Consider the following 25,305-nt stretch of genomic DNA (forward strand, 5'->3'; position numbering starts at 1 on the left):
GCAACTCTGTGCACAGACCAAGGTAAGAAAATTGACTTTTAAGTATTGCCTTGGTGGCCGGGATTGAGTTTTAGTAGTTAATAAGGGACTAACGAAGGAACTCAATATGGCTTGCGCTTTGGGTAAGAAAAAAGCCTCCGGGGAAACAAAGTAAGGAAAAGGCAATGGAAATGGAGGCGGGGTCCCTTACAACATTCCTCCGGAAAGTCCTTTGGGCAGGATGTTGTGGAAATTGGCAAAATAATACTTGTGCAAGGGAGAAAGATGATTAAATATTGTTACTAAGGACTCCATTCTTCGTCCCGCTGTCTTCTGGCCAAAGTACAGATCGGACGAAGACTGGGTTTGTGAATATCTGAGTTTATATGTCAATGTGAGAGAGAGAGAGTGTGTGAGAGAGAGAGAGAGAATGAAAAGAGCTGTACAGCTGGTAGGAAGTTTAACCCTTTGTGATTTGGTTTGAGTGAACATTTGTTTGTTGGTGATTGAATGTTTGTGTTTTATTCCCTGGAGCTTGAGTTCCAGGACTGTTTTGAATCTGATTTTGTTATGGAAACTTAACATGATTTCTTTTAAGGTTAAGGATTCTATTGTGATTATGAAAAAAAAAAGGAATGATAACTCCTGTTCTTTTTACAGATCATGACTGCCTTACTATCAGTTTCTAACTAATCTCTTTTATCTTTACATAAAAGCGATTTATGGAGGACAGTTGAAGTTTCAGTTCAACATTAGATTGTAGTAAAAGCAAAATTCTATGGTTAATATCTGTGACCTTGGATTCAGCCATTGTTCATGCATTAGAAGTTTTTTTTTAAAAAAACTTGAGTAGACAAATTCTTTTAAGGCAAGTTCTGATTATTTTACGACCTATAGTATTGTAATTGAGCAATGATTGGCCAGGACTATTTAGGAAAACTCATTCTGGATCTAAATTAAAGGACTAACACTGGGTAATTACAGTGAATTGCAAAATTGGGAACTGTATGCATTTTGCATTTTAACTATTAAATACTGAAGAAATGAACGTAAATATATATAAATATATTTATAAGTTAGGAACAGGCTTTGAAGTGAATTGATGAATTGGTGTTTGAAGTTATGGGGAGCTAGAAATATTGCAATATTTCTTTAAAAAAAAGAAAAAGGGGAAAAACGTAACGACTTATCCGCTTTGGGAGGTGCCCATAGGGGACAAAGAGATTGGGTTTGTAAGTGCCCACTCACCAGTGGGGAGGTCAGAACATTTAAAAAGGAAATGGAGGTCCTGGTTGAGGATCCGGTGGGGTTGTCTGAACAAATTGATCAATTTTTGGGGCCCAGTCTGTATACCTGGGCTGAATTAATGTCTATTTTGAATATATTTTTACTGGGGAGGAAAGGGGACTTGTACGAGGAACTGCCATTAAAATATGGGACAGGGAACACCCGATTGGAGATGGGGATGCTGGACAGGGAGAGATGAAGTTTCCCCTCAGAAACCCCCAGTGGGAAAACCAAAACCCAGAGCATAGAGAAGAAATGAGGGAATTGAAAGACCTGATTCTAAAAGGAATAAGAGAGGCAGTTCCGAAGTCACAGAATTTGATTAAAGCCTTTGAAATTAGACAGGAGAAAGATGAGACTCCCTCAGCTTTCTTGCAAAGATTAAGGGACTCAATGCGGAAATACTCTGGAATGAACCCTGAGGACCCAGTGGCACAGGGTCTTTTGAAAGTACATTTTGTGACAAGAGCATGGCCAGACATACAGAGAAAGATACAGAAGATAGAAGGATGGAGCGAAAAACCATTAGATGAATTGTTGAGAGAGGCACAGAAAGTGTTTGTAAAGAGGGAGAGGACAAGGGACAGCATTTGATAGAGGGTTTGAGCGACAGGGGCAGAGATGGAAGTCGCTACAGGCAGGATGCTATTATTGTGGAAAGATAGGGCATTTTAAGCAGGAGTATCCTGATCTACAAAGGGAAGAAAAAGGCAATTCCGCTTATGAATTATGATGAAGAATAGGGGTCTCAGGGGTTCCTGCCCTCAGGGGCCCACCAGGAACCCTTGATAAACTTGAAGGTGGGACCGTGTAGGGAGGAGGTAATCTCCCTAGTAGATACGGGGCAGCACGGTCATTGCCGAATTTTAAACCAAAGAAAGTAGAAATGTTAACACGGTCAATTACTGTTTCGGGGGTGAAAGGGGAAGGATTTACTGTTCCAGTATTTGAACCTATGATGATAGAAGGTCCTAAGGATAGGATCACAGGGGAACTGCTGTATATCCCTGATATAGGAAGTAACTTACTGGGGAGAGATTTAATTATCCTTTTAGGACTGGAGATTGGAATTCAGGAAGAAGAATTAGTTGTACAACTGGCGATGTTGACAGAGGATGCAGAGAGAGAGATAGACCCTATTGTATGGGCTAGAGAAGGGAATCGTGGAAAACTACAGATCCCTCCCCTTTTAATAAATTTAAAACGGAAAGGGGACGTTGTCTGTGAGCGACAATATCCTATTTCCATAGAAGGTAAACGGGGACTGCAGCCAGTAATTGAGGGACTGATTAGAGATGGTTTGTTGGAGCCATGTATGTCTCCTTATAATACCCCAATTCTACCAGTGCGGAAATCTGATGGAACTTATCGATTGGTGCAGGATTTGAGAACATTAAATCGAATAGTACAGATCAGGCACCCAGTAGTGCCAAACCCCTACATGTTATTAAGTAAGATCCCTCATGATCACAAATGGTTTAGTGTGATAGATTTAAAGGATGCCTTTTGGGCTTGTCCCTTGGCGGAGGAAAGATTTGGGACTATCCCCCTATGAAATCTTATTTGAATTACCTTATCTGGGAACACAGGGAGAATTGCCAATTCCCGAAACTAAAGATTTGTTTTTAAAGAAGTATATACTGGGCTTGTCCTCCTCTTTATCTTTCCTCAGAAAACAGGATCTGTTGGCACAGACTCCGCCCCTTGAATTTGCTGTTCATCCCATCCGGCCAGGAGATTGGGTCTTAATAAAATCATGGACAGAGACTAAGCTGCAGCCGGACTGGGAAGGGCCATACCAGGCTCTTTTGACTACCGAAACGGCAATAAGGATGGCGGAAAAAGGCTGGACTCATTATACTCGGATCAAAGGGCCAGTGGACCCTCCAGTTGAGGAAGAAGTCTGGACAGCCGAATCAACGCAAGACCTGCTGAAACTCAGACTAAAGAGACTTTGAGTAATTGACTATACAGTGGCGACGCGAGTGCGGAATTATTTCTGTAAGATTGTATATTAAGCCTTTTTGTGTTCTAGCATAATGATCAGAATACTGGGAATGCTTAGAGTTATGATGCTAGCCCTCTTGGTATTAGGATTTTGTCACATATCATTTTCATATGTATTATTAATGGTTCCTGAGTCTGACAATCCACAAGTAATAGACACTGATATATGTAGCTTAGTAAATTGTGGGAATGTAGCTAATCAGAGACAATACCGCAACTCAGAGATACATCTTAAGTCCTATGGGGATGGCCTCGGGGATGGTACCTGGTATAATGGTCTTGTCACAATACACCGGGCCCCCTTCCGACCAGCACGCGATTGTCCCAATAAAAAGTGTAACCCCATATATTTAACGATAAGAAAAACCACATGGCACGGAGCGGTTTTGGGAGGTGGCACTTATGAGGTACAATTAAATGAAACATTTGGGATTGAAATGAAAGCAAATGGGAAGGAGTTTGTGGGCTGTTGTTTTCGAATTAGCATAGGACAGGGAAAATGGGTAGAATTACTGGGTAATGAGATACAACCTTTCACCCCTCCCAATGATCCTACAGTAGTAAAAATTATAGAGGTAAAGGATTTGAAACAGACCATCGAGATAGAGACTGGGTACGGGGATGCAAATGCCTGGGTTGAATGGGTAAAGTATACTGTAAAAAGTCTGAACAAAAGCAATTGCTATGCATGTGCCTCCGGTAGGTCAGTGGCCCAGGTGGTTCCCTTTCCGCTCGGGTGGAAGCGAGACAGGAAGGGCATGAAATGTATGATAGCCCTGTATCAGGATGAGACTGCATGGAATGATAGGAATTGTACCTCCCTATCTCTGATGTTCCCTCCCTTGGAGGAGAAAGATGCAAAAGTTCCCCCCACATTTTCCGCTGCAGTTGGAAATCACACGTCATGTGTGCACAGGCGAGGTACGAGTTGGTCGAGAGATTTGGGGGAGCTGAAATTATGTACAGAGATTAAGAATGTTACCGAAACGGAGAAGGGAGGGAACTACTCAGCATTAAAGGTTCCCCGAGCGGATCTGTGGTGGTACTGTGGAGGAAAAATATTGAGACCCACCCTACCTCCGGATTGGAGAGGGATATGCGCAATTGTACAATTGGCAATTCCATTTACCCTGGCATTTGAGAAGGAAAAGATAGTAGGGAAAAAGGGAAGGGGTAAGAGATTACTGTTAGATACTTCTTTTGATGACAGGATTTATCTTGATTCAGTAGGAGTCCCTAGGGGAGTACCTGAATTCAAAGCTCGTAACCAGATTGCAGCAGGCTTTGAGTCAGCCCTCTTTTGGTGGGTAACAATTAATAAAAATGTAGACTGGATAAATTACATTTTTTATAATCAACAGCGATTTATAAAATTATACGAGAGAGGCGGTTAAAGGAATATCAGAACAGCTTGATGCGACAAGTAGGATAGCATGGGAAAATAGAATAGCCCTTGATATGATTTTAGCAGAGAAAGGGGGTGGTGGTTTCTATCCTTACTTCCCTGATAGTAGTAGTCGGGGTATTGGTGGCCATTGGCTGTTGTATCATACCCTGTATACGAGGGCTCACCCAGAGGCTGATTGAAACAGCCTTGATGAAACGAATCCCCCTGAGGGGAATCAGACAGAGCAACTTTATCAACTAAATAATAAGGAAATGAGTGAGACTAAGATGGATGAAATCTCTGAAATAATGCTTGCGAATTTTGGGAACAATGTTTAAAAAAAGAAAGAGACAAAAATGCAGAAGATAACAGATAGTAATGAAAAGAAAAAGGGGAAATTGTGGGATATAAATGAATTAATGTTATTTCTGCAAGTATAAATTCTGATACAGAACAGGAATAAGAAAATACATATTCAGCAAAAAGAAAGGATATGTGAGCATGAGACATGAATACAGAACAATGGTGGATATATGGGCAAACAGGAAAATATCTGTTCTCCTCGCTTGTGCAGAGACACAGGAACAAACCCTAATTAAAGAGGTCAAAGTGGCCTCTGGATGGAAATAGATGCTGATAGAAGAAAAGATATGCCTAATCAATAATCTATAATAGACTGACGTCAAACACCCTTATGGGAGTCAGAGATAAGAGTTTGTCACGGACAAAACAGGATAAACAGAAGTTGTGGGATAAGTCTTAAGGAAATGAGTGACGTAAGCGAAGCAGGGAACAAACAATGGAATAAGGAAAAATATGGGGATTCAAACTGTATAAATTTCGAGAGTTTGTTGGATTTGGTGTGCATTTTGTCATTACCTTACCTGGTAATGAGACAGGGCACCCACCTATAGGTGTATAAATAAATGGCGGATTCAGATATTTGTCTCGGACTGAAATTATTAAAGTGAGTGAGCTTTTGTTTCTCACAATGAGGAGATCCACAACTACTCCAACTCTACTTTCTCTGAATATGTTAACAAAGAATTCTTCAAGCCAGCAAAAGTCACAGAAAATACATAGTTATTGTAGTCACACTCCTGTATTGCAATGAGACCTGGACGATGCAAATGTGACACAGAAATACACTCGGCAAATTCCATCAGCAATATCTCTGCTCCACCTAGTAGGAGGACTGTGAAACATTTGTGTCCTTCTTAAAGCCAGGTCAGTAAGTATTCAGGCAAAATTCTAATGTTTAAAATATAATATAAGTTTGCAGATGGCACAAAAATAAATGGGGAGGCAAGTTGTGACGATGCCAGATGGAATATAATGCGGTGAGGGGTTGCTCTTTGGCAGGAAGAATAGAAGACTGAATATTATTTAAATAGAGAAAGACTGCACTGGAACTTGGAAGTCACTCGCATAAATCATCCAAATTCAGCAGATAGGAAGATAAATGGACTGATGATCATTTTTCAAAGCAAATAGAATACTAAAATAGAGAAAAATTGCTAAAACTATACAATGTGCTAGTGAGACTGCACTTAGAAAACAGAGAAATGGTTGTGTCCCTACGCCTGCACCGAGAGGCCAGAGTTCAAGTCCCACCTGCTCCAGAAATGTGTAAAAACATCTCCGAACAGGTTCATTAAAACTATATTCTCCAAGGAAAGACACAGGTATAGGAGGTAGTCCAGTCTCCCACAATTCAAATCAAGCTCTGCCCCTCACAGCACGCCCCGCCCCCTCACATCATACCACGCCCCGCCCCCTCATACAACGCCCCGCCCCCTCACATCATACCACGCCCCGCCCCCTCATAGCACGCCCCGCTCCCTCATACCACGTCCCGCCCCCTCACATCATACCACGCCCCGCCCCCTCATAGCACGCCCCGCTCCCTCACAGCATACCACGCCCCCGTTGCCATAGCCCTGACCTGATCGCGTCCGTCCGGTCACGTGACCCACAGTTGTTTCGCTCCGGACTGCGTCCGTTTTGCGACACTCTGTCGTTGATTTCACGTCAGTGCCGTGCAGTGAGCTCCTGACTTCCGGCAGCTGCTTAAATATTGAAGCATGGGGAAGCCGCGTAAGAAAGGTTGGTTTGTTATTTTGAAATGTTTTTATTTTCCAGATTGTCATTTTATTTCTGGAGGTTGTATAAGGCACACACCGCCTCTCAGTCAGAGAGCCTCCTCAATCTCCATATTATTAATGAACAAGCAAAGATGTCCAAAAGCACCTTTAGTTTTCTTTCTGGTAGTTACCTTCAATTGGACTGAGCAGCTGAAATAAGAATTTTGTCATGTCAACTTGCAGTGCCCATGTTATAGAAAAGATACGGTGATTTTTGCACCGTATCTTAAAAAAGGGTAATAAAAAGGACTCACGACAATAATTACAGAACTGAGAACCTGGAGGAAAGACTGAACAGGATTGAGTTTTTTAGGGAAGAGAAGGCGAGGGGTAACCTGTTATAGATCCATAAATTATGATCCAGTTTGATAGAGTAGATATAGAGAAGGTATTTCCAAAAGGAAGGGAGAACAGCTGTTGCTTTCTTTTGAAAGCTATGATTAAACCTGCTGCCACAACACTGTCATAGAGATTTACAGCATAGAAGCAGACCTTTCAGTCCAACTCATCCACGCTGACCAGATATCCTAAATTAATCGAGTTCCATTCTCCAGCACTTGGCCCGTATCCCTCTAAGCCCTTCCTATTCATATACACATCAAGATGCCTTTTAAATGCTGTATAATTGTAACAGTCTCCATCAAATATTCCATACACGCACCAGCCTCTGTTAAAAGGTTGCCCTTGGGTTCCTTTTAAAATTTTCTCCTCTCATGCTAAGCCTATGCTGTCTAGTTCTGGACTCCCCCACCCCAGGGGAAACAATCTTGTCAATTTACACTATCCATGCCCCTCATGATTTTATAAACCTCTATAAGGTCCTTCTTCAGCCTTCAAAGCTCCAGGGAAATGGCTCCAGTCTATTCAGTCTCTCCCAAGAGCTCAAACCCTCCAGCCCTGGCAACATCCTTGTAATTTTCTGAACCCTTTCAAGTTTCACAACATCCTTCCGATAGGAGGGAGACCGGAGAAAAGGCATCTGTACAAGCTCCTTTGATACTTTATCAAAGTTTTCCTCGATGTCCTGACCAACATTTATACCTCAACCAATCCATTAAACAGATGATCTGGTCATTTACCTCACAGTTGTTTATGGGAGTTTGCATTATAAAAGTATTTCATTGATGATGAATAATTTTGTAATGTCTTGAGAGGTCTTGAAAGATGCAATATAAGTGCATTTTTTCCTCTAATTATGGTTATGGTGTATCATTACTCCTTATACTTAGTTTGTCTCCAAACATGTCGCTAATGCCTTCCTTCTTTAGTCTGGCTCAGAGGGACGGCCTCTACTTGGTTCCGCTGTGCAGTGGTAGCCACAGCATTATGAGCGATAACCTCTTTTCCTACAACTGCACTTAACCTTTAGACTGTCCGAACTTTTGATGTTAGACTCTTCCTCATCTGCATGCTGGTCAAGCCATGATTTCAATCTACTCAAATCCCCATACTCTTTATAATCAGTTTCATGCCCTTATCCAGTGTTTCTCAGGTTGATGAATCCATTTGCAACCTTCCTTCCCATCCTTTAAAACCAGGCTGTTTCCAATATCTTCCCTGTGGCAAAGTCTGCCTATTTCCAATTTCATAACATCATCAAACTCTACACCCAGCTCAGTTCATTCTGTCCTCTGAAGTTATTAGATTAGATTCCCTAGAGTGTGGAAACAGGCCCTTCGGCCCAACAAATCCACACCGACCCTCCGAAGAGTAACCCAACCAGTCCCATTTCCCTCTGGCTAATGCACCTAACACTGTGGGGAATTTAGCATGGATAATTCACCTGACCTGCACATCTTTGGACCTGTGGGAGAAAACCGGAGGAAACCCACGCAGACATGGGGAGAATGTGCAAACTCCACACAGACAGTTGCCCGAGGCTGGAATTAAACCTGGTACCCTGGTGCTGTGAGGCAGCAGTGCTAACCACTGAGCCACTGTGCCACCCTACTACTACACCTGCTACTGAACTCTGATGCATGCTATTATTTTCACTAGACCTGACTACTCTCGTGTTTGTCTGACTAGCCTTCCATCTTCAACTTTGGATAAAGTTTAGTTATCCGGTTCTTGTCCTGAACTCGGTCACGTGCTGCTCACGAATAACCCTTATGATTGGGAGGGAGACAATGTCCCCAACCTCTCTAGTTTAAAATCCTCAAGCATAATCTTTCCCCTCTCTGTTTCTGTAACTTTCTCCACCCTATAATCTTCCCCAACCACACAACCACTTAAGCAACCCCTTGGCAATTCTTTTAATCACTCATTGGTGACCTAATCTTCAGCTATCTTGATACCTAAGCTCTGGAAGTCCCTCTTTGAAAGGTCTTAACCTGCCTACGTATCTTTCTTCCATTAGACCCTTTTTTGACTTGGCTTCTGGTTACCTGTCCTGCGATGTCATCCTTTAGCGCCTGGTACATTTCAGCCTGATTACAGCTGTGTGAAATGTCTTAACATTTGACCTTTTACAGTGGAGTTCAGCCATGCTGAGCGGATGATGATGACAATTGCCGATGTCCTCAAGCAGCTGATTGAAGCTCATGAACAGGGGAAGGATGTTAACCTTAACAAGTAGGTATTTGTGCTAAAATGCTTATGAAAGTAGGAAAGTAAGTTGTAAAGATGATATATGGAAGCTACAAAGAGGTATAGATAGGTTTTGTAAATGGGTAAAGATCTGGCAGATGGGCTATAATGTGAGAAAATGTAAATTGTCCATCTTGGCAAGAACAATACAAAAGAAGTATATGGTGAGAAATAGCAGAGGGATCCAAACGTCCTTGTGCATGAATTGCAAAAGGCTAGTGTGTGGGTAGGGCAATTAATTAGGCAAGCCAATAGAATGTTATCATTTATCATATGGGGAATAGAATACAATATTGTGAACATTATGTTTCAGTTATTGATGGAGCCTCATCTTGAGTACTGAATACTATATTGTTCTCCTTATTTAAGTAAGGATATAAATGCATTGGAAGCCGTTCAGCAAAAGTTTATTAAACTAATAGAAGAATGGGGTTAGTTGCCTAATGAGGAAAGGTTGGACAGACTAGACCTGTATGTTTTGGAGTTTAGAAAGGTAAAAGACAAACATATAAGATCCTGAGGGGTCTTGGCAGAGTGCATGTTGAGTCACTGGTTTTTTACAAAGGCTTAACCATTTAAGATAAAGATAAGACTTTTTTTCTGAGGTTTGTGTGTTTGAAGCACCCTTCTTCTTAAGGTAGTGGAAGCAGAGTAATTGGATTATTTATAAGTCAGAGGTAGATATATTCTTAGTAAGCAAGAAGGATAAAGGTGATTGGAGGTGGAAATGTGGAGTTGAGTTTACCGCCACATCAGTCATGATCCGTTTGAATGATGGAGCAGGCTCGACAGGCAAAGGTGCCTGTTTCTGCTTGTAACTTATGATTTTATGTTCTGGACTCAGCCAGTCAGAGGAAAGAATTCTCCCTGTCTACCACATCCAATTTCTTTATTGTAATTCAGCATTGCAGTTGAAACTCTTTACCGCTTAATTTTGTCTATGCTGAGCGCTTTGTTGTTCAATTGAAATGATTAGATAATTAAAATCTGTTGGTTATTTTTTAAACGGTGAAATAGCTTTGGATTATCAGATGTAAACTGTGCCATGACTATTGTCAAAATCATCAATATTGTCAGGAAAACAAAAAGGAACTGTAATGTGGTTTACTGCCAGAGTGGTAGGATGCTCATTTTCTGTGCACTAATTCTATTACATTCCTCCCCTATGTATACACTTCAAATGTTGATTTTTTTTTTCTCGTTTCTCTGATTTCCCTCCTAGAGACATTTCTCTATATAAACATTTGTTGTTGAATGAACTAAGGCAAGGCTTCATCCCTGCAGTGTTTTGTTCATAAGTGCAAAACTAGGGTTAACATATCCATGTCAAATTGCACATTTTCAACTAACAGCAAGCATCATCCAAAAAATGCAGGTGGTCTGCTTTCCTGGGACCTGACCTGATCTGATTCAGACAGATTTTTAAAGTCAGGAAATAGATTTTTGAAGCAAATTATTTATTTTCATTGAGGATCATGTCTACATTGGGGAACCAGTCTGTAGCTAACTGGAGATGCCCCTATGACCTTCACCTGTGCTAATTTCAATGGTTTCCCTCCACAGGCAAACAGGCCATCAAAATTCCAGGACAGATATCTAATACTAACTTTTCTTCCTACTATCAGACACTAAAATATAGGTATATAGTCTGTTAAGACACAGTTAGAAATGATTTTTTTTACTGATGCGTTGCTTGTGGTGTTCAGTCCAGTGCAAGTAGCCATGTCTAAAGTGGAATGTTAAACCACAGAGTGGTGGAGAACAGATATCATTACTGCACATAGTCAGTGAATGGATCAGATTGAAATACTACACATGGGTTTAAAAGAATATCAAATAGATCCAGTACATGCAGAGACTGATTATTAGAAAAATTCTGAATTCTTGATACCCAGGAGTGACACCATCCCTTAGTGTGAAGTTATGAGGGAGGTATTGGGTCATGAACCTTGAAGTTAGGAAGATCGTCTGAGATATTCTTGTGCAGTCCTGGCTATTGGTGCATAGGAACAAGAGTAGGCCATTCAGCCCCTTGAGCCAGATTCACCATTCAGTGAGATCATGGCTGATCAGTGTTGTACCAATCTGTGCTGCTTAATTTTTCAACTTATTTTCTTAATTAAAACTGTGTTCTTGCTGCAAAACTTAAATAATCTACCCCTGGTCGTACTCTGTATACCGCAATAAAGCGCATCACATTCCTAACCTGAAATTAGGAGTCTAATAATGATCATGAAACCATTATCAATTGTCAAGAAAAACCGTAATGTTCGCTAATGTCCTGTAGGGAAGGAAAGTACCATCCTTACCTGTTCTGGCCTACATGTGACTCCAGACCCACGTCAATGTGGTTGACTTTGAACTGCCCTCTGAGCAAATAAGGATGAGCAATAAATGCTGATCTAGTCAGTGATGCCCACATCCCATGAATGAATTTAAATGAAAACTTGTATTTTCATAGCGCCTTTAATGCAGTGAAACATCCCAGGGCACTTCACAGGAATGTAAACGGATGAAGTAACACTGAGACGCAGAAGGAAATATTGGTAGAGGTGACCAAAAGCTTGCTCAGGGTTGGGTTTTAAGGAACGTTTTAAAGGAAGGAGTCTGAGGAAGGGATTCCAGACTTTAATACCCAGGCAACTGAAGACATGACTAGCAGTCGTGCAGCAATTAAAATTGGATATGCTCAAGAGTTCATAGAGGGGAGTCGAGAGTGTGGTGCTGGAAAAGCACAGTAGGTCAGGCAGCACCCAAGGAGCAGGATAATTGATGTTTTAGGCATAAGCCCTTCATCAGGAATCCAAAATTATGCCCAAAATGTTGATTCTCCTGCTCCTCAGATGCTGCCTGAGCTGTTGTGCTTTTCCAGCACCACACTCTCAACTTTGATCTCCAGCATCTGGTGTCATCACTTTTTTCCTAGATCATAGAGGGGAGCTTGGATCTTAGAATCAGGATCATACTATCAGAAATTGTAACAGTAGAGAAAGCAATGCTGATGAAGAGATTATTGAACAGTGGGCAGTTGAATCCCAGGCTCTTTCTAGCAGTGATGTCAGATTGTGAATTGGTATCCTGCAGGGACAGCAAGTTAGAGTCCCAGTCTGACAGCTTTGGAATGCCTGTCTCTAGCTACCGATTGATCTGGATCCAATGAAATTGGGTGCTGCTAGTTTGAGATTCCTACCTATTGTTTATGTGCTATCTATCTTTTAATGTTTGACCCTTGCTCTCTTTTTTTTAAAAGAGTGAAAACAAAAACTTCATCCAAGTATGGACTGACTTCACAACCTCGTCTTGTGGACATCATTGCAGCTGTGCCCCCTCAGTACAAAAAAGTGCTAATACCAAAACTGAAAGCAAAACCCATCCGGACAGCCAGTGGGGTAAGCAATAAAACAATCTATATTGGATTGAAATAAAATGTTGGCATATGTGCTGACAAATATGCAGAGACAGCCTGACAAATAGAAAGAATCATGTTGTGAGTTCACTCTTGAACTGTTGAGTGATCTCATTTTATGAAACTAAATCTTATTCTGAGTTTGTCCTAATTGTCTTTCTTTATTATATTGGCAGTCTGTCAGCTCAGCTCTAGCACACTTCTGTCTAAGTTTTTCAGGCTAGTGTCCTAGACCCATCCATCTTTAGTTGCTTCATTAATGATCTTTTCTTCAGCATAAGGTCAGAAGTGGGGATGTTTATTCATGCTTACAAAATGTTCAGTACCTTTCATGACTCCTCATACATGTTCAAATGCAGCAACACCTAGACATTGTTCAGATTTGGACTGACAAATGGCAAACAACATTTGTCCCACAAAAGGGCTTTGGCAATGGCCTTCTTCAAAAAGGGAGAATCGAACCATTGCTTACTGACATTCAATGGCATTGCTATCACTGAAGCCTCAACTGTCAACATCCTAGAGGTTACCATTAAGCAGAATCTGAACTGAACTCGCCATATACATACTGTGGCTATAACTGCAGGTCAGAGGCTAGAATACTGCAGTGAGTAATTCCCCTCCTGACTCCCCAGAGTCTATCCCCAACAACAAAGCACATGTCAGCTGGATAAGTGCAGTTCCAGCACACTCAAGAAACTTAATACCATTCAAGACAAAGCAGTCAATTTGATTGGCATCACTTCCACAAACATTCACTATCTCCACCATCAAAGCTCAGAGACAGCAGTGTGTACTATCTATACGATGCAATGCAGAAATTCACCAAGGTTCCTTAGATAGCATTTTTGAAACCCACAACTACTGCTGTCTCGAAGGACAATGATGGCAGATTTATTGGATCATCACCACCTACAAATTCCCTTCTAAGCCACTCCTCATCCTGACTTAGAAATATATCACCATGCTGCAGTGTTATTGGTTCAGAATCCTAGATTGGTTCAGAATCTCCCCTCCACACTAAATGACAGCAGCAGTTCAAGAAGGCAGCTCACCACCACCTTCTTAATGGCGACAAGGTATGGACAGTAAATGCTGGCCCACCCAGGAACACCAACATACCATGAATTAATTAATTTTTTTAAAAACCCTACAAACACATCTGTTCCTTATTATCTCAGCATTTGCCAGCTGAGCCCATGAATCAAATCAAATTGCATTCCATTCTAACGGTTTGCCCTATTTGCTGGTTCACATATCCAAATTTGGATTTGAGAGCTGGGTGCTTATTGCAAAATGCCAATACATTTGGTGATACCAGTTGAACGATCTGCGTGATGAAGGGCCTTCAGAGAGAAGACTGTAAACAGGAATTGACTGATCATCAGAGACAGATGTTGGCTGAATCCTTACTGCTGAAGGGACTGTTCCTCATATGACAACAGCCTTTCAATCTGATGTTATATGAACTCTGTTTCTTCTTTCACAGCTACTTAATCTGCTGAATGCTTTCAGCACTTTTTGTTTTTATTTGAAACTTGCCACATTTTGTTTTGGGCTTTCAATTTCTTTGGTGATTGTAAAGAATGCAAATCGTTCTTCTAGGGATTGAACCGAGAGATATGGTGCATATATTTTGGGCATTATGCCCTCGGTTACTAGCTTCTGTCTTGAACTCAGAGCTGCTTTGCTAATTTACATCATGATGCAGCTATTTGTCTCTCTTAGACTCTCTCTTTCCTCTGTCCACAGATTGCAGTGGTTGCAGTGATGTGTAAACCACACCGATGCCCTCACATCACCTTCACAGGAAACATTTGTGTGTAAGTTTTGTCCTCTGAATTTGAAGCTCCCTCACATTTGCTCTGATTTTTTTTTAAGTAACTTTAGTTTATTTGCTGTTCAGCTCTTAATTCAGTTACTAGAAGCAACACGGTTTATCAATTCAGTGTTTGAAAGCACAGTGGATGACTGGGGGAAGTTTGTTCCTAAATGCTCCTGTTCTTTCACTATTCAAAGCACATTCGTCTTTGCATCCAGATTCCCCATAGTGGAGTAATGAAAACAGGGCACTCTCTAGTCTTGTACAAAGTTGCTGTGGCTTTAGCATTACCTTAACAATAGTGGTAATTCCAGTGGTCCAGGAAGCAAAAATATACCATCAATGATGATCTGCATCAACTGATGGACAAAGGTTCTGCAGGGCCTGAGCAGGTTTTATTGTTTTCCTTTCACTCTGTTTGGCCAGTGGAGTACTTTATTAAGAGAAAACCAGCAACACCAGCCTTGTTGAAGGTATTGGTGTTGCAGAGTTTCAATGAAGTTTGTGATTTTTGGAGAAGACTTGTAGCTCAGATTGTGGATCAGTTGTAAGCTTGCTCGCTGAGCTGGTCGATTTGTTCTCAGACGTTTCGTCACTATGCTAGGTAACTTGATCAATAAACCTCCGATGAAGCACTGGGTTCTGTCCCAATTACTATTTATGTGTCTTGGGTCTGTTGTGGTGGGTGACATCACTTCTGGTTCTTTTTCTGAGAGATTGGTAAATGGGATCCAAATCAATGTTTGTTAATTGAGCTCTGGCCTCTAGGACTTCCCGGGCATGTCTTTGTTCAGCCTGCCCCAGGATGGATTAATTATCCCAGTTAAACTGGTGTCCCTCTTTGTCTGTGTGTATGGATACTAGCAATACTTGGTCATGTCTTTTGGTGGCTAGTTAGTGCTCATGTATCCTGGTGGCTAGTTTCCTGCCTGGCTGTCCAGTATAATGTTTGTTGCAGTCCTTGTAGAGTATTTTGTATATGACGCTTGTTCTTCTAGTTGTTGGTACTTGGTCCTTTAAATTCATCAGGAGCTGCTTCAGTGTGGTGGTAGGTTTGTGGGCTACCATGATGCCTAGGGGCCAAAATAGTCTGGTCGTCATCTCCGAGGTGTCTTTAATGTGTGGCAGGGTGGCTAGAGTCTCTGGGCGTGTTGTGTCTTCTTGTTTAGGTCTGTTGTGTCGGAATCAGTGGACTGCACTTATCGGATACCCATTGTTCCTAATGCTTTGTATGCGTGGTTTTCCTTGGCTTCTCTTAGTTCCTGGGTTCTGCAGTGTGTTATGACTCATTTAAATAATGTCCTGATGCAGCTCCGTTTGTGGTTGTTGGGATGATTGCTCCTGTCATTGAGATTCTGGTCAGTTTGTGTGACTTTCCTGTAGACGCTGGTCTGCACCTCTCCATTGTCTTGTCGTTCTACTGTGAATTCAGGAAGGGGTTATCTGTTATTGTTCTCTTCCTCTTGATGAACTTTATATCAGTAAGAATGTTGTTTATATGTTTGTGGGTTTCTTCTAATTTGTTGCATTTCATGATGACAATGGTGTCATCCACATAGTGGACCCAAAGTTTGCACTGGATAGTGGGAAGGGCTGTTCATTCTAACTTCTGAATAACTGCCTCTGCTGAGAGTCCTGATATTGGTGATCCCATAGGCATCCCGTTGATTTATTTGTAGATCTTGTTGTTGAAGGTGAAGTGGTTTGTGAGGCACAGGTCTACTAGTTTGAGGCTGTTGTCCTTGCTGGTGGAGTTGGTGCTGTCAGGTGTTTGTATCTTTGGTTTGTCTGGCCTTGAGCCTTGTGTTTCTTGAGGAAACTTCATAAGCCAGGTAAAATTAACAAGATAGACCTCCAAAGAATGAAACCTGAAGAATCCAACATATCCCATTTCTATGTATTACCAAAGGTATATAAACTAGGTTCCCCCCGCCCAAACCCATAGTCTCACTTCCCGGCACACTGACATACAGACTAGCAAAGGAACTGCAGCATTAACTAAAACACATAACAGAACACTCGAGCCACTCCATCCACTCCACCCAGGAATTCCTTAACATCATCAAAGACACCAAGGTAAAGGACGACAAGATTTTTGAATTCATGTATCGCTGAACATTGGAGTGCATCTGGAAAAAGTAACAAACAGTGAAATTCACAACTGATCTTGGAGGAACCTGTTTGGGAGAGGTCCCAGCACAGAAACAGATAAGGGAATAGTTTTAAGTGTGGCCTTACTATAAATCTGCAATAGTGAATAGAGTGGGTTCTTTCTTGATTATATGTTTTATTAAGATATGTCTCTTGATTAAACTTGAAAATATATGCCATAAGTATTAAGTTAGTCTGGAGCAATGTTTTGGAGAGGAATAAGATAGTGCTATTTTCTGAGTCTAAGATTGAAAGAAGCAAAAGTGGCCTTTCGTAGAATGATATGCTCTTCTTGTCGGATGTGGGAGTTTAGGAAGAGTTTACAGGTTACTGAGGATTGTATCTGCAATAAATGCCATTGGTTGCAAATCTTATCATATTGGATGGATCAGTTGGAGAGACAGTTAGAGGCAATGAGGAATTTACAAAAGCAAGGGGGTATGATGGATGGCAATTATAAGAAGGGAGAAAAGCTGCAGATACAGTCAGGTAGATGGGTTAACTCCAGGAAGGGTAAGATGAGTAGGCAGGTAGTACATGAGTCTTCTATGGCTACCCCATTTCAAACAAGTATGCTGTTTTGGAAAATGTTGGGGTAATGGATTCTCAGGGGAATGTAGCACAAATAGCCAAGTTTCTGGTATCGAGACTGGCTCTAATGTAATGAGGGGTACGTTGGATTCCAAAAGATCAATTGTGTTCGAGGGCTCTGGAGTCCAAGGCACAGACAAATGTTTCTGTGGACAGCAGTGAAAAATCAGAATGGTGTGTTGCCTCCCTGGTGCCAGGATCAAGGATGTCTCCGAGAGGTTGCAGAATGTTCTCCGGGGGGAGAGGGCCCAGCAGGAGGTCATTGTACACCTTGGAACTAACGGCATACGAAGGGGAAAGGATGAGATTCTGAGGGAGATTACAGAGTTAGGCAGGAATTTAAAAAGGAGAGTAGTAATATCTGGATTACTCCCAGTGCTTTGAGCTAGTGAGGGAAGGAATAGGAGGATAGAGAATGAGTGCTTGGCTGAGGAGCTGGTGTGTGGGAGAAGGATTCACATTTTTGGATCATTGGAATCTCTTCTGGGGTAGAAGTGACCTGTACGAGAAGGACGGATTGCACTTGAATTTGAAGAGGGCTAAAATAGTGGGCGGCACGGTGGCACAGTGGTTAGCACTGCTGTCTCACAGCGCCAGAGACCCGGGTTCAATTCCCGCCTCCGGCGACTGACTGTGGAGTTTGCACATTCTCCCCGTGTGTGCGTGGGTTTCCTCCGGGTGCTCCGGTTTCCAACAATGTGCAGGTTAGGTGAATTGGCCATTCTAAATTGCCCGTAGTGTTAGGTGAAGGGATAAATGTAGGGGAATGGGTCTGGGTGGGTTGCGCTTCGGCGGGTCGGTGTGGACTTGTTGGGCCGACGGGCCTGTTTCCACACTGTAAGTAATCTAATCTAATATACTGGCAGGGAGATCTGCTAGAGCTGCTCAGGAGGATTTAAACTAGTAAGGTGAATGGGAACCAGGGAGATTATGAGGAAAGAGATCAATCTGAGACTGGTACAGTTGAGAAAAGAAGCGAGTCAAACAGTCAGAGCAAGCAGGAGAATAAGGTAGGACTGACAAATTAAACTGCATTTATTTCAACGTAAGAGGCCTAACAGGGAAGGAAGATGAACTCAGGGCATTGTTACAAACATGGGACTGGGATATCATAGCAATTACAGAATCGTGGCCCACGGATGGGCAGAATTGGCAGCTTAATGTTCCAGGATACAAATGCTGCAGGAAGGTCAGAAAGGGAGGCAAGAGAGGAGCGAGAGTGATGTTTTTGATAAGGGGTAGCAATACAGCTGTACTAAGGGAGGATATTCCCAGAAATACATCCAAGGAGGTTATTTGGATTGAACTAAGAAATAAGAAAGCGATGATCACCTTATTGGGATTGTATTATCAACTCCATAATAGTCAGTAGGAAATTGAGAAACAGATTTGTAGGATGATCTCAGATATCATAAGAATAATAGGGTGGTTATGGTACGGGATTTTAACTTTCGAAACATAGACGGACTACCATAGTGTTAAGGGTTTAGATGGAGAGGAATTTGTTAAGTATGTACAAGAAAATTTTCTGATTCAGTATGTGGATGTATCTACTAAAGAAGATGCAAAATTTGACCTACTCTTGGGAAATAAGGCAGGGCAGGTGACTGAGGTGTCGGTGGGGGAGCATTGACTAGAAAAATTGAGGTTATGATTAAGAGAAAAAGGAAGCATGGAAGCATATGTTAAGTGTAGACAAGATAGATCAAGTGAATCCTTAGAGTATAAAGGCAGTAGGAGTATACTTAAGAGGGAAATCAGGAGGGCAAAAAGGGGACATGAGATAGCTTTGGCAGATAGAGTTAAGGAGAGTCCAAAGAGTTTTTACAAATACATTAAGGACAAAAGGGTAACTAGGGAGACAATAGGGCCCCTCAAAGGTCAGCAAGGCGGCCTTTGTGTCAAGGCGCAAAAGATGGGGGAGATACTAAACGACTATTTCGCATTAGTATTTACTGTGGGAAAGACATGGCAGGGAAATAGATGGTGACATCTTGACAAATGTCCATATTACAGAGGAGGAAGTGCTGGATGTCTTGAAACGCATAAAAGTGGATAAATCCCCAGGACCTGATCAGGTGTACTCTAGAACTCTGTGGGAAGCCAGGGAAGTGATTGCGGGGCCCCTTACTGAGATATTTGTATCATCGATAATCACTGGTGAGGTGCCGGGAGACTGGAGGTTGGCTAAAGTGGTGCCACTATTTAAGAAAGTGCTCCGGTTTCCTCCCACAGTCCAAAGATGTGCGGGTCAGGTGAATTGGCCATGCTAAATTGCCCATAGTGTTAGGTTAAAGGGGTAAATGTAGGGTATGGGTGGGTTGCGCTTCGGCGGGTTGGTGTGGACTTGTTGGGCAGAAGGGCCTGTTTCCACACTGTAAGTAATCTAATCTAATCTAATTTAAGAAAGGTGGTAAGAACAAGCCAGGGAAATATAGACCAGTGAGCCTGACCTCAGTGGTGGGCAAGTTGTCGGAGGGATTCCTGAGGGACAGGATGTATATGTATTTGGAAAGGCAAGGACTGATTAGGGATAGTCAACATGGCAAATCATGTCTCACAAACTTGATTGAGTATTTTGAAGAAGTAACAGAGGATTGATAAAGGCAGAGCAGTAGACGTGATCTATGTGGACTTCAGCAGGGCTTTTGACAAGGTTCCCCATGGGAGACTGATTAGAAAGGTTAGATCTCATGGAATACAGGGAGAACTAGCTATTTGGATACAGAACTGGCTCAAAGATAGAAGACAGAGGGTGGTGGTGGAAGGTTGCTTTTCAGACTGGAGGCCTGTGACCAGTAGAGTGCCACAAGGATCAGTGCTGGATCCTTTACTTTTTGTCATTTACATAAATGATTTTGATGCGAGCAAAGAAGTACAGTTAGTAAGTTTGCAGGTGACACCAATATTGGAGGTGTAGTGGACAGTGAGGAGGGTTACCTCAGATTACAACAGGATCTTGACCAGATGGGCCAATGGGCTGAGAAGTGGCAGATGGAGTTTAATTCAGATAAATGCGAGGTGCTGCATTTTAGGAAAGCAAATCTTAGCAGGATTTATACACTTAATGATAAGGTCCTAGGGAGAGTTGCGGAACAAAGAGACCTTGGAGTGCAGGTTCATAGGTCCTTGAAAGTGAAGTCGCAGGCAGATAGGATAGTGAAGAAGGTGTTTGGTATGCTTTCCTTTATTGGTCAGAGTATTGAGTACAGGAGTTGGGAGGTCATATTACAGCTGTACAGGACATTGGTTAGGCCACTGTTGGAATATTGCGTGCATTTATGGTCTCCTTCCTATCGGAAAGATGTTATGAAACTTGAAAGGGTTCAGAAACTATTTACAAGGATGTTGCCAGGGTTGGAGGATTTGAGCTATAGGAAGAGGCTGAACAGGCTGAGGCTGTTTTCCCTGGAGCATCGGAGGTTGAGGGGTGACCTTATAGAGGTTTACAAAATTATGAGGGACATGGATAGGATAAATAAGCAAAGTATTTTCCCTGGGGTCGGGGAGTCCAGAACTAGAGGGCATAGGTTTAGGGTGAGTGGGGAAAGATATAAAAGAGACCTAAGGGGTAACCTTTTCACGTAGAGGGTGGTACGTGCATGGAATGAGCTGCCAGAGGATGTGGTGCAGTCTGGTACAATTGCAACATTTAAGAGGCATCTGGATGGGTATATGAATAGGAAGGGTTTGGAGGGATATGGGCAGGGTGCTGGCAGTTGAGACTAGATTGGGTTGGGATATCTGGTCGGCATGGACAGGTTGGACCGAAGGGTCTGTTTCCATGCTATACATCTCTGTGACTCTATTTACTTCGACATGATGGCCATGTGCACATCAATAAATGTCGCCCTAGCCAAAGAAAAACTGGCCTTACCACTCGATGAGCTGAGGACACAAACACCTGACAGCACCAACTCCATTGGCAGTCTGCCAATTCCTAAACAGCAGACCTAAACAAGACGACTGAACATGCCCAGAGACTCTAGCCACCTTACCATGCTTTAAAGATATCTCTGAGATGACAACCAGACTATTCGGCCCCAAGGCATCATGGAAGCCCACAAACCTACCACCATACTGAAACAGCTCCTGATGAATTTAAAGGACCCCATACCAACAACCAGCAGAACGAGCGTCATATACAAAATACCCGACAAGAACTGCAACATACATTGCATTGGACAGCCAGGCAGGAAACTAGCCACCAGGATACATGAGCACTAACTCACCACCAAAAGACATGACCAAGTATTGCTAGTATCCATACACACAGACAAAGAGGGACACCAGTTTAACTGGGACAATACATCCATCCTGGGGCAGGCTGAACAAAGACATGCCCAGGAATTCCTAGAGGCCAGAACTCAATTAACAAACATTGATTTGGATCCCGTTTACCAATCTCTCAGAAAAAGAACCGGAAGTGATGTCACCCACCACAACAGACCCAAGACACATAAATAGCAATTGGGACAGAACACCAGTGCTTCATCGGAGGTTTATTGATGATGTTACCTAGCATAGTGACGAAACGTCTGAGAACAAATCGACCAGCTCAGCGAGCAAATTTACAATCTTCACTGAAGTGCCTGTCCTTTGGTTCCAGGAATTTGTTTGTTTGCAAAAATTACAACGAACGTATTGATGGTAATGACCATAGAAGTAGCGGAAAGATTACACGCTGCTATTTGTTGCTGAAATAAGCAAGTTCATAAAGTTTCACTTCACACTGGGGACACTGCTTCAACTACATTGAACCATCTCTTCACATTACCAACTCCCAGACCATGTGTTTCTGAATCACTTAAATTTATTTGCCAGCCAAATCCAGGCCGTCTGTGTAGCCTGCTGCACTGCCATCTCCTTTGTTAATATATCATCTGCCCATAGCCCATGACCCTTTCCTCGATTACTTTCCCAAACCCATTCTTTCAAAGAGACCCCTATCCTGCAGCCACAAATGTCTCTACTCAACAACTGATCATTCAGAGACAGGAGTGTGATGCCTGGATACATATCCTTGCAGGTAATACCAAACCCTAACCCCTCCATTCCTTACTTTTGAAGATTGCTCATTAACTGTTTCATAATCATCTGTCTTCATTGTATGAGAACCATCTCTGCAAGGTAGTCCATTCAGTGGCCAGCTACCTTGCTCTCCTGCCATTGTCTAAGTTATGTTGGCATTTAATTCCGTGTTAAATTGGAAATGAAGATGGTTGTTGCAAGTGTTAGTCTTGTTCTAGAAGTGTTAGCGTTGAGGTTAAGTCACAGGCAGTCAGGGTAGAAATTTTCCATGTGCAGACCTTCTTTTATCCCTCTTTAGATAACGAGCAGTGCCAGAATATATTGGAGGATTAGAAATATTGCCCTTGCTTGAATGTGAGGAGAAGAGTAAACCCGGCAATTAGATGCCAGTCATTTTAATAATAGTAGTGGCAAAGCATTGATTTTGTTTTGTTTAAATAGCTACCTTTAAAAATGGAGTAATCAAAGGAAAGGCAACATGGAGCAAACCATACTTGACTAACTTGATTCATGTATTTTACAGCAAACATGGAGGATAGCTGATACCACAGCTGTTGAGTATGTGATGTTCAAAATGATTTTAGTAAAGTACACCTATTTACTTGTCACCAGTATGTATACAAAATTGCCTCAGCAATTAAAAACATAATAAATTGGACTTTAATCGCCAGACTGGAGAGAATTATTTTATATATATATAGGAGTTATTTTTCATTTATATATTATATAAATAAATAAATAAAAAACCCTCCAGGCCACTGGAAATTCTGAAATACACTAATCGCTTGGGCTTAGTTTTGCAGGCATAATTTCAAAATGTATAGATGGCACAATTCAATGAGGAAAGTAATAGATTTCAAGAGGACATAGACAGGATGGTAAAATGGGCAGACAAATGACAGGTTCCGCCTTTCTGTACGTTCATAGCTGATATTTGACCTGAATTAATTTTTGTGTCCTAGCTCCATATTCCTCACTTGATGTTGGAATCCAAAAAAATCTTTGAATGCATTCACTCACTGGATCCCACAGCTTACTTGATATATTAATTCCAAAGATCCACAATTCCACAGTCAATGTTGTAGTCCTTTGGTCTATCATGTCCATGTCAGTAAATCCTTATGTGAAGAAATTTCTCCTCATCTCAGCACTGAATGACCAACTTAGTATTACATTGCCTAACTGATAACTTGACAGGGGAATCATTCCCTGCACAGCCCCTCTACACTGTCAAACCTTCCTCAGAATTGTATGATTCAATCTGATAACTTCTCATTCAGCTGAAGTCCAGAAACTATACACTCATTCTGTTCTGTGCTCATTCTAAGAATCATTCTCATGAACCTCGCTCTACCCCTTCTAAGGCAAGTACATTCATTGTTAAACATGAATACCAAAACCTGTATGCAGTAATCTGGGTGCATCACAAAAGCTCTATACAGTTCTACCAAGATGTCCTAACTCATGTCGTTCCTGTAAGATATAGAAGCAGATGTAGACCTTCAGCCATCCAGTCTGCTCCACCATTCAATAAAATTGTGACTGACCTGATAAACCTTAACTCCGCTTACCTGCCTCCTCCCCATAACCCCTGATTCCTTTACTGATTAAAAATCTGTCTATCTCAGCCTTGATTATACTGAATAAATACCCCAGCCTCAATAGCCCTCTGGGGTAAAGTACACCACAAATTCGCAGCCCTCTGAGAAAAGAAATTTTTCCTAGTCTCTGACCTAAATGTGTGACCCTTTGTTCTAAGATTATACCTGCTGGTCCTTGATTCTCCCATAAAAATTCTCTTACACTAATCAAATTGGTCTTTCTGCATCTACCCTGTCAAGTGCTCTAAGAATGTTGTATGTTTCATTAAAGTCATCTCTCATTCTTCTATATCCCAACAAATGCAGGCACAATTGACTCAACACTGCCTCATAAACAGTCCCTCCACGCCCTGGTATCAACTAATGAACATTCTCTAGACAGTCTCCAATGCTAACATATCTTTCCTTAGATAAGGAGTCCAAAACTGTACACTATTCCAGCTGTGGTGTGACTAGTGTCTTATAGAGTTTTAACAAAATCTCCCTAATTTTATACTCTATTCCCTTTGAAATAAAGGCCAGCATTCCATCTGCTGAACTTGAATACAAGCTTTTTGTGAATCATAGGTGAAGACTCTCAAATACCTCTTCTGTAGTTTTCTGTAGTTCTTTCTCCTCTTTTCTTCCTGCCAAAATGCATAATGCCTTTGAATCCTTGAATATCCCCTTGACTAAAAACCATCATAGAATTTATCTTCCCAATTGCTTGGAGCATCCATCTGTTAACTTTGATGCTTTCTGCACAGTTGATTCATCAGAATGTTCCAGGGATGACTGATTACAGTTACATTAATTGAATAATCATGTTAAAATTAATGAAGAGTATAACTAAACACTGTTGCTGGTGACTGAAAGATTGATAGCCAGAAGGTCCAAATTTAAAGTGACTGGCAAAAGAACCAGAGGTCACATGAAGAAAAGTATTTAGAGGGCAACCTCAATTATCCAAATTTCGGATTATCCAAACAAGATCTCAAGGTCCCGATGCTTGGGTAAATTGTCTTATCTGAACATTCAATTGCCCGAACAAAATACTCCCTGCCCATGTCATTCGGATAATCGAGTTTGCCCTGTGTGTGCAGTAAATGGTTAGGTTTTGTATTTACTGCTTAATAGGATAGTAGGTTCACATTCAATTGTCATGTTTCTAAAGAAAATTGGACAGATACTTAAAGAAAAAAAATCCCAAAGAAATGGGGAAAGAGGGGAAGCCATGACTCTAATTGTTCTCTGAGAGCCCTAGCGTAGACTTGATTGACAAATAACCTCCTGTCCTGTACTATTTTTAAGATTCTATAAGTTGCATGACT

The 25,305-nt window shown here is 41.7% G+C and overlaps 1 protein-coding gene across 2 annotated transcripts in view; it reads left to right on the forward strand.

The window, feature by feature from the left end:
• Nucleotides 1–6,677: 6,677 nt before the first annotated feature.
• Nucleotides 6,678–25,305, forward strand: part of elp3 (elongator acetyltransferase complex subunit 3) — an 80,324-nt gene continuing 61,696 nt past the window's right edge. For both annotated transcript variants that reach the window (XM_043680446.2, XM_043680465.2), the window contains exons 1-4: nt 6,678–6,766; nt 9,279–9,378; nt 12,644–12,782; nt 14,552–14,622. In XM_043680446.2, the coding sequence (XP_043536381.1) occupies nt 6,745–6,766; nt 9,279–9,378; nt 12,644–12,782; nt 14,552–14,622 (332 nt within the window). In that variant the 5' untranslated portion in view covers nt 6,678–6,744. The remainder of the gene's footprint in view (nt 6,767–9,278; nt 9,379–12,643; nt 12,783–14,551; nt 14,623–25,305) is intronic.

The sequence above is a fragment of the Chiloscyllium plagiosum genome, unplaced genomic scaffold (assembly GCF_037043375.1).
Source record: "Chiloscyllium plagiosum isolate Xiang-an unplaced genomic scaffold, Cpla_swu_hap1 HiC_scaffold_3, whole genome shotgun sequence".
NCBI lineage: Eukaryota > Metazoa > Chordata > Chondrichthyes > Orectolobiformes > Hemiscylliidae > Chiloscyllium > Chiloscyllium plagiosum.